General features: G+C 41.4%; 1 protein-coding gene across 1 annotated transcript; it reads left to right on the top strand.

Moving 5' to 3' along the window:
• Positions 1 to 587: 587 nt before the first annotated feature.
• Positions 588 to 9321, top strand: LOC130401417 (uncharacterized). The gene is made up of 7 exons (XM_056605146.1): positions 588 to 767; positions 3104 to 3768; positions 3949 to 3994; positions 4849 to 4940; positions 6961 to 7071; positions 7451 to 7724; positions 7862 to 9321. Exons 2-7 carry the CDS (start codon positions 3653 to 3655, stop codon positions 8084 to 8086), a joined length of 864 nt encoding a protein of 287 aa, XP_056461121.1. The 5' UTR covers positions 588 to 767; positions 3104 to 3652; the 3' UTR covers positions 8087 to 9321.
• Positions 9322 to 10654: the final 1333 nt, after the last annotated feature.

Below are 10654 nucleotides of genomic sequence, written 5' to 3'. Positions count from 1 at the left end.
TGTATGGGAAACACTGACTATCTGCGCACACCCTTTCTGAAGCCTCTCTCTCGCTCTCTCTCTCTCTCTCTGTCCCTCCCTATCTCTCTTTCTCTCTCTCTCGTACCGTTTTGTGGAGCACGTTCATTGTCTGACAACAGTCCCATTCAGAAAGCATTGGTTTACATTTCGTTCTGTGTAGCACGCAAAAAGTTGGACTATCGTACTCTGGAACACGCTTCAATAGATTAACGTTCGTGCGCATGAGCACGCAATCGCGTGATACCGGGTTGGCATTTGCAGAGTTTCAAATCTGGCACTGTTCTAACAGTGTATTTCATTGTTGCCCGGTTTTGAAACCTTGTAAATGGGATTCTGCAAACAGGTGTTCATACATTGATAAATACGTTTTGAAAGGTTGAATATTTAGTTTTAAAAACGTGTAAAGGTGTACGTTTACGACATTGCAACGTATTTTTTCAGAACTGACTTTTCAGCACTGACTTTTCAGAGATTTGACCACACAGGCGCAAGCTTTGAGTCACGTGAATATTGGCAGTGTTCTGACCGCTTTGAAACTCCTGAATCTGAAAAAAAAAAAACGTTCCTGGGGGCGGGACCATTTAGCTCTAAACCTATTGGTTGCTCTCGGCTGACGTACATTCCAATCACATGTGCCGTTCACCGGGCTGTGCGTGATTGACAGTGCTCTGCCGATGACACGAATAACAAGCGACTTTCGCGGTTGATTTTGATTTCCATTTTCTGGAACCATGGCTGGGAGACAGGTGAGTAATTTTATTCTATATTGTATACGTTCTAAATCGTCGCCTTATTCACTATGTAGGCTAGTTATATAATACAGGGAAATTTAGCCGTTTAGCCCTTCCGTCCATAGTAAACCGGAGAATTCCGACACGAAAACGATCGCTGAGGTGGATATATGTCAGGCTGACCCATTGTCAGGGTCAGCCTGGTGTGAGAATGGTCCGAGTCGGGGATGGGCATATGTCAGTATCCCCGCAGTGTTATTCATTGCGCGGCCTGCGAGGCTCGCCAAGCTTTAATTTGTTGCTCGCATGGCATAAATAATAGGGTGATTTGACCACGTAGCCAATAGGTCTACAGATCAGAAGCGGATCTTCCATTAGGCAAACCTAGGCAAGTGCCTAGGGCCCCAACCAAATCTGTCTTTATTAGGGGCCCCCAAATCTGACCCCCCCAGCCATTACTTATTTAAAGTAAAAAAAACAAAAACATTTCTTGTTGAAAAAAATAACAAAAATATCAACATAACGCCGAACTAATGCCTAAATAATAATTTTCCAGCACACATGCCCCCCTCCATTGTGCATTGGACTAGTCCAGAATATGATTACGTAGTAACGCGCGCAGCGCGAAATAACGTACTTCAAACCAAAGCAGAGGGATGCGACTCGGTGAAAATGAAGCGGCGGAATTATGATAGTGGTTGTGCTAAACAAAAACAAAAAGCTGAGAAGAAAAGAATTGCAGATACACTGCCGAAATTGACTTCATTTTTTACACCTGCTGCTGCCACAGCAGCCGCTGCTGAACTTGCGACAGGCTCTGCTGTTGGGGTTCTATACTGCTGCTCACCACTTTTCTCTGATATGAAGACTTTTGAGAAGACGACAACAGTAGGACTTTGTGTTTACAAATGCTTTCTGTCACACACACACACACACACACACACACACACACACACACACACACACACACACACACAGCTTTGCCACACACACACACACACACACACAGCTTTGCCACACACACACAGACACAGACACACACACACACACACACACACACACACTGTTTTACTCGCATGAAATGGTGAAGGCAACAGGGAAAATGGACATTTGAAGATGGAGAACTTAACCACTTGCACACCTAAACACCCCCCCCCCCCCTGTCTGTCTCTGTCTCTGTCTCTGTCTCTCTCTCTCTCTCTCTCTCTCTCTGTCTCTGTCTCTGTCTCTGTCTCTCTCTCTCTCTCTCCTGTCACTCACTCACTCACTCACTCACTCACACTGAACCACTGCTTTGCCTGTCTCTCACTCAATCACACAGCCACTGTTATTCCTGTCCACACACAAAATATTTTCATTGGTCCTGTTTAAATGTAAATGGTGGTTTTCATAGACTCATATCCATTTTGTATTTGAGTTCTGTTAAGTGCAAGATCATTTTGTATCTCTGGCAGAGAATGGAAATTCTTCTCTCTCTCTCTCTCTCTCTCTCTCTCTCTCTCTCTCTCTCTCTCTCTCTCTCTCTCTCTCTCTCTCTCTCGTTTGAGTAATAAACATGTAATTTTGGCAAAGGCTGGAGAAATCTGAAACTGATTTTACTGTGGAGAGTTGAGTGGCAGTGCACTATGGGTTTATTGCGATTCTAAGAGTATTGGGATGGTTATTTGTTTTGTGTACGTGTTTCAAAAATGAGGGCCCCATGTCTATATTTTGCCTAGGGCCCCAAAATGGCTAGATCCGCCCCTGCTACAGATGGCCTATTTCATGAAAACACTAAAAACTAGCGGGGCTTCAACATGTAGGCCTAACCCATTTAAACTAGAAGTGTCTGTTCTTATTGTTCTCTCTTACCCAAAACAGTGGCATTACAAGGTGGACAACAGACAATAGATTATACTTGTATTTTTTTTTTTTTTATAATTTAATTTAAAAGTAATATTTATGCAGGCCTATCCAATATTCATAGGTAAAATGAATATAGAATGCACATCATTTTGAAAAAGGTTGACATTTCTGTATTATTCATTCTTTTTGACTTTCTATGTAGTATTTGAATATTTTGAGATCCTGGATTTTTTATTCCATCAGGTGTAGTCATCATCTACAAAAGAAAGGCCTGACCTACCTAGTTTTTCACTTTTTGTAATGAATCTAAAATTGATATTTTCCCTTTTTGAATGGACATGAGATTCTAATATTTTTAGATGCACCAGTTTGAATACTTTTCACATTGACAATAATTGCGCTGCATGTGTGAAAGGGTAGAACTCAGTCTTTATTTGTTTTTATGACTTTGAGTACGCATTTCTAATTACTTTACTTTGCTCTTTTATTTCCAGGACGTCCTTCAGGAGGAGTTACTTGCACGGCTACAGTCAAGACTCCAGCAAGCACTTTCCAGGCAGCCTCTTGATTTAGACTTCCTAGAGTTTGTCTGCTGCAACAAATTAGTTTTATTTCAATCTTTTGCTGATCAGATCCACATAGACAATGATATTTTGCAGCAGTTAAACTATTTGTTGGAGCTGGTCCATGCGGCAATTGTGAACAGTCCAACTGAATCACATTTTGACACAGCTGTGGGTTTGAAGGGAAAACCCAGAATGATAATCCAGAAAGATCAGCTGCAACATTTGTTAGATTCACAATTCTCTGTACCATACCATGCATAGCTCAGTTTTTAGGTGTATCACCAAGAACTATTTTTCGAAGGATGGCAGAGTATGGGCTGAGCGTGAGAGGATTCTACAGCACCATGACTGACGCAGAGCTCGATAATATGGTCAGAGCTATTAAAACACAGATGCCCAATGCAGGGTACAGGAGTGTAAAGGGACAGCTCATGGCAATGGGTAACCGTGTTCAATGGGAGAGGATTACAGACTCAATGCATCGTCTCGATGCAGCTAGAAATCCTGTCCCGACTTGCAAGGCTTGGCTGCACTGTACGAAGATCATACTCGGTACGAGGTCCCCTTGCATTGGTGCACATTGACACAAACCATAAACTCATCAGGTATGGTTTAGGTTCCGTCTTCATGACTTTTAAGCTAAATTAAATCAGGTTATATATGTTCCTGGGCGAGATATGAGTCAATATGGATGCGTACTAAACAACAGTAAATAAATTAAGGCATGCATGACAATTAAATGTATAACATTTATTATCTTTTAATTGTATTACTTTTATTCATAGGTACAACCTGGTAATATTTGGTGGAGTTGATGGATTTTCCAGAAAGGTAGTACTTCATGCATACATTATCCAATTATTAATTTCAGTTAAAGCTTCACACGTTTTCCCCCCCCAAAAGTTGTTGCATACTAATTAGGTGGCATTAGTGCTGCAGGATTTGGTTAAATAGTGTCAATATGATGGACAATATTGTGATTTGCTATATAACAAATGGCTTGTATTATGAGTCTACTTGCTTGGTTTCAAGGAAATTACAGACCAATATGTTTTTTGTATTCTAAAGTGAAAACAGAATTGTGTGGGGGGAAATTGTTATTGTACCAACATGTAAAATAAAGCTTACTTAGCTTACACTAGCCTAGTCCTTTGGAAAATAAATAAAAATGTTTATTCAACTTAAACAAATGCATTCCTCCAAAAACAGTGCAAACGTGCAAAAACAGTAGCAGTGTGGCACTTACCGTTATTTAAACTTGCCCGTGCCTTCCCTTGCACGCATTTATAAGACTGTTCTCTGTGCTGTCTCACCTGTTCATACAGATTGGTCATGTTGCCCGAGACGTAGTGACTAAAACTTTGCAAGTTTTGCTGAGAATACATCCATGGTCATGCTCCTTTCATTGTTGGCTAACATATTTGTCACTCTGTGGTCTGTGCCCTAAAAATAAAGTTTTTCTTATGGCACCCTGCAGAACTTGTTAATGCTTATTAACATTACAATTAAGGTTAAGACTGTTGCTATTGTATTAGACCTAAACCTTTCACTGTCTGAGATCAAATTATCCTTAATTATGACTATATAATCTGTTATTCCCCTATTTAACCGTCAAATGTTGTTTTTGATTGTAATTGCTGTGTACATAAGCCTTTTCAGTTATTAATCAATGTTAATTTACACAGGTCCTGTACTTGGATGCAGCAACCAACAACCGTGCCAATACAGCATTCTCCTTTTTCCTTGAGGCCACTCGGTTACATGGTGTTCCATCAAGGTTATTATTTTTTATCAAGAAGAAATGTCACCTGTCTTATTCATTTTTTGTTTTGAAAGTTTTCCTTAAAGGTTGGGTATGGAATTTGCTTTTTTGGCCATTTTTGCAAAATTACTTGAAATCCTTATCATAACCCGCTTACAGCTACTGAGTTAGAAGTACTGACATGAAAATTAAACAAGTCAATCATCTGTGGAACGGGCAGGGCTCGAAAAACTCCAGCCAATCATTTGGATTGCCACCTCGTTGCATTGGACAGTAAGTACGTCAATCAAACGGTCGTACTGCACTCCCCCGCGCGCGACCCCTTCGTGCAGTACTCGTGACCCAGAGCTCGTGACCCAGAGCAAGCTCCTGTTTGTTGTTATCCTGCGGTATCTACTGGAACTAGTTAATCCACATTTGGACCTAGCAGTAGAAGACAATTTCCATGGCGGACAAGACGCCACCATCCCCACCACCACCACCACCACCAGCAAAGAGAAGGAAAACTCTTTTTCAGAGAGTAATTGATAATAAAAACGCTGAAAGAGAAAAACTGAAATCAAGAATAATCCTAGGCGCTGCTTTCGAACGTTGGCGGCCACTGAAGGACGAGAAGGGTCTAAAAACCGATGCTTGTGTGGCGGTTGACCTAGTTTCAAAGTTTACACCGTTTATACTCTGTAATACCGGTGTTGAGACAAGTGTATTACTCGTTGTGAAAATGTCCACACCGCAGCAACCCTAGTGAAAACCAGGACTTCCAATACAATTATATGAAACAAACATACATTTTCTAAAAATAGTAATGATTTATGTGACCGTTTAATGTTTATAACATCTGGTGCAACCATAGCCGCGAGAACGTATTCTCAGCAGGGGGTGCTGGAAAAAAAAAACTCAGCCTTCACTAGACTCGCAACTCGTTACATTGATAAAAAAGATATATAGCAGCGCAGCTCAATTACACTAGTGCATGCGCGCACAGTTGAAAACCGATCGTTGTGTTCACTTCCTTCACACCATGGTTCACATCCAGCTGCACACAGAACAAGTTTAGCGCACCACCGCTACCCTCACACTTTTTCATATAACCTTTTTTCAGCACTAGGTCATATGAGCATTAAATAAATGCTGCGTCTCAAAATGCCTTGGACAGCAGCGAGGATGACTCGCTTTGCCACGGGCCGAAACAGTTCGGAGCGACCACAGCCAGAGCGAACACAGCGGGGCAGAGGAGTGTCAGGAATAGTCTTTGGTGTACACATCAGTACGGCCTATTTTCACTACTGTTTAGTGGCAATGCAGTGTTTTATTCTATGCCTTTTTATTTTCGTATATTATTTCAATGAATACAATTTATTTATTCATAAAAACAAGATCTGGTCTTCAAATCTTTTTTCCAAATATAGGTCGTCTTACAATGGGGTTTGTGTTTATATTCGGACCAATACGGTACAGCGGGCGCTCACATGACGTTAAGCATTTCCTGGTGCATAATGTGACGCTTCAGAACCTAAAATCCCGTTTCTCCCCGTTGACACGACAACACCTAACCAGCGTTTTCAGAAATCTCCACTTTGGCCGGAGTTTTTAGAAATGATCGTTTTCTGTCATAAGACAGGGCCTCGGACAGGGGGTGTTGCAGCACCCCCAAAACCCCTACTTCCCGCGGTACTGGGTGCAATTTACAGCTGAATGTAGTGCCATGTTGTTAAACGAAAACCTACGCTAGCCTGGCTCGCTCTCGCGCATCTCTGTTCGCGCTCGTGCATGATTGCGCGTCCAGGTACTTGGAATGGGTGGAGTCAGAGTCAGCGTTGAAGGAGAGGGGGTAGGACCATTTGAGTTGTGTATTTTCAAAATCTGCTGGCGTTTCGCAAATCGCATACCCAACCTTTAATGCTGTATCCCTAATATCCAGAAAATGTATTTGAGAAAAATCGTAATGCCCATTCAATTCACATTACTTCTGAATCACTGCTATGTGTTACTGCTGCAGATGTTCATGGTTCTTTATATTTTTCCTATGTTACAGGGTTCGTGGAGATCAAGGCGTTGAAAATGTGGACATTGCCCATTTCATGTTCGAGAGACGTGGAACCGGTCGAGCTAGCTTTATCTCGGGAAAGAGTGTACACAATCAAAGGTCATGTGATATACTTCGGAAGAAAATAGTTTTATAGCTTTAGCGTTTATCATCATTTGATCTGTGTGTGTGTGTGTGTGTGTGTGTGTATATAATTTCATCTACCCTTTCCGGTAAGACAAAAAAAAACATTTTGAGCCCTGTTCAGTGCAGACAGCTGTAAGAGAAAAGAATGAAAGCGTTTCTTTTGCACGGCACAGCCCCAATTCCACTATAAATAGGCTACATTTAATCTTAATGAGTAACGGCTGATGGCTGCTTAATGAGTGTTGTTTAATTGACATATCGATATGCTATGCTATGGTACAGCCCTGATTAAACAAATCAGCTTTGTTGTTTTGCCAATACCCAGGCCTGATAGACATCTGTACTTTTACAGGATTGAACGGATGTGGCGAGATGTGTGGATGGCTGTGACTTGCATCTTTTATGATGTGCTTCACACGCTCGAGGAAGATGGTGTTTTGGACATAGCAAACATAATGCACCTTTTCTGCGTGCATTATGTCTTCCTGCCTTGCCTTCGACTAGCACTACAGGTCTTTGTAGCTGGCTGGAATCACCATCCCCTCAGAACGGAGAGAAACCACACCCCAGAGCAGCTGTGGCAGATGGGACACCTCAACACTCCACAAGACAGTGAAAATCTTGAGGTAGCCTCATTGCTGTGCTAAAGTGTTTTGTATTCTGTACGGCTAGCATAAGGCAAGCATACTACTATAATTCCTGAAATATTATTGGGGGTCCAAGCGTAACGTGACATGTTTCACTAAAATGTCATCATATTTAGGACCTGCAAAATCGAGAACTGGACAGGGAGGGTTCCCTGATGACCCCAGAGGCCACTGTCGGAGGAGTTCAGGTCCCGGAATTTCAACCGCCTCTGCCTGCTGAAGATCTGGTAGTACTTCAGTCGGCAATCGACCCTTTAATTGATTCAGATTCAAATGGTTATGACCTTTATATACAGGTGTTAGAATATGTTAAACACACGCTTCAACACCCCATTGATTAGGTAGTTCTGGGTCCAACTAACACAGAGAACTCAAGCCTGCATCACACCAGGTCGTTCAACCTAGCTTTTTTTTGTTGCTATTATTTACAGATATAAGTGGGAGGTGATCTCCATTGTGCAATTACTTGCTGGAATTCGTCAACTTTTTCAAACAGAACAGCAGGGATTCTTGTATTGTGGAATAAAATGCTGAACTCAAAAAGACCACTGCAATGCTTTTCATTTTTACAGCATATTGAAACGCAAGAAAAGATCCAACACACTAATTGGCTATTCACAATGAACAATCTGGATTCAAAGCAAAACAATCAATAAATAAGTTTAAAGAAATTCGCTTCGGATCGGCAGTCATAGTCTCTCGCAAATTAAAAAAAGACGCTCTTCCACATAAAATGAACTTAGTTGGCAAGAATTCAAATAGTAAACATGCTGCAAGTTTAGGCACAGCATCATTCATACCACACAATACTCTGCATGCTAACAGAGAGAACCACTACATAACAAAAAATCTGAAAGCTTATTTAGAATAAAATTCACATTTCCATACAACAAACACAGGCGCTGCCGTCTGTACACAAAGCAAATAGGCCTCCAACTCGACTGTTCCAACCTAGCTCTTGAAGAGCTTTGCAATTCTAACATGAAGATGTATTAACCTCATCAATCCAATAACGGTGTAAAGATGCTTGAACTCATCAACATTTAACAAGAACATTCTGCAAGGACCAGCAGCATTATACAAGTCCAAATCCCGTATCCCACGTCCCGATGGATGCCTCAAGAGCTTGTTTAAAATCGTCATAAGTTGAGAGGTGGCCAGGGATGCGGAGGCACATGTAACAGGTGGAGGATTTGGGGAACTGCCCACGCACAACCTCCACTTTCAGCATCCCAGATAACACTTCCCACCCAGTCCAAAACCGGAGTAGGTTTAAGCGAGACACTGCTGGAGCTACAAAAAAAGAGTTTTAATTAGTATAAATAATTAAGGAACAAAGACAGGAACATATATTTTTACTGCTGTGAAATGGTAGGTCATACAAACAAAATTGTAGCCTTAAGCCGTGGGCTATTCTAAAAATACTGTCATCATTCTTTGACGTACATACAATACGATACATACAATATAGAATACAATTACTCACCTGTCTCCCAGCCATGGTTCCAGAAAATGGAAATCAAAATCAACCGCGAAGGTCTCTTGTTATTCGTGTCATCGGCAGAGCACTGTCAATCACTGTCAATCACGCACAGCCCGGTGAACGGCACATGTGATTGGAATGTACGTCAGCCGAGAGCAACCAATAGGTTTAGAGCTAAATGGTCCCGCCCCCAGGAACGTTTTTTTTTTTCAGATTCGACTGTCAGGAGTTTCAAAACGAGTGCGCGTCAGAACACTGCCAATATTCACATAACTCAAAGCTTGCGCCTGTGTGGTCAAATCTCTGAAAAGTTAGTTCTGAAAAAATACGTTGCAATGTCGTAAACGTACACCTTTACAAGTTTTTAAAACTAAATATTCAACCTTTCAAAACTTATTTCTCAATGTATGAACACCTGTTTGCAGAATCCCATTTACAAGGTTTCAAAACCGGGCAACAATGAAATACACTGTTAGAACAGTGCCAGATTTGAAACTCTGCAAATGCGCTGGTGAAATTGTTTGAACTTTGAAAATGTGTTGGTGAAAATTATGAAGAAGATAAAATAGAACACAAAATCATGTTTACAGATGTTTGAATTTTAGTATTTTTTTTTTTTCAGGTTATAATCTCTTTTTTCAGTGTTGCAAAACCTTTTTTACAAGGTGTTGAATTTTCAAACCCAGACTTACAAGCCTTTGAAACTTTTATTTTCAGGTTTGAATTATGGCAGGAAACTGACTCCATACAATTACACCATCTCTCAACATGCCACTACTTGTGTGCTATTAATCATTCACATAGACCTATTAAGAAATAATTTGGTACAGTACTATAAATTAATCTAACGTAAAGCTATTTTCTAACCAACAATGTCCTTGACTGACACATATCCCCGTCACGTAGGGACTAGGCTAATAACATAGGCTAATACAAAAAATGTGACTGTGAAAAAGTGACTTCCCTTGTGTAAATTCGGATGTCTGCGTCGGAGCCAGCAAACCGCTGCAGTCCAAACTCTCGCTGGAGACGTAACTCCTGTAGCTCCGTTCTCAGCTCCTGTACTTCATTTGAGACGCTTTCAGCAGCGGAAGCGGACATATCCATGGCAGCCGGTTCAGGGACAGAGCAGTAGTCTTGATCGTTGAAAAGGAGGTCAATTTCGTCTTCCGGAGGGGCAGTTTCGACGAACTGATCCACTCTCTCCCACACGCCGCGCCTTGGGGTTTCGACTGTATACTGGTTCCACTCAAAAAGGGTCGCTACGGCACCTTTTGTAAGTCTCCTTCGACCCTGAAGAGTAGTTGGCTCAATCATCTTGTCAGAACTAAACTGTCTGCTACAGACCTTGCTTAGTGTGAGTGGTGATGACATATTTATCCCGGCGTATGTTTACAATCCATTGACTCCTCACGTCAGTTTGGCT

The sequence above is a fragment of the Gadus chalcogrammus genome, chromosome 13 (genome assembly GCF_026213295.1).
Source record: "Gadus chalcogrammus isolate NIFS_2021 chromosome 13, NIFS_Gcha_1.0, whole genome shotgun sequence".
Taxonomy (NCBI): Eukaryota; Metazoa; Chordata; class Actinopteri; order Gadiformes; family Gadidae; genus Gadus; species Gadus chalcogrammus.
This window is presented reverse-complemented; position numbering and strand designations above follow the sequence as displayed.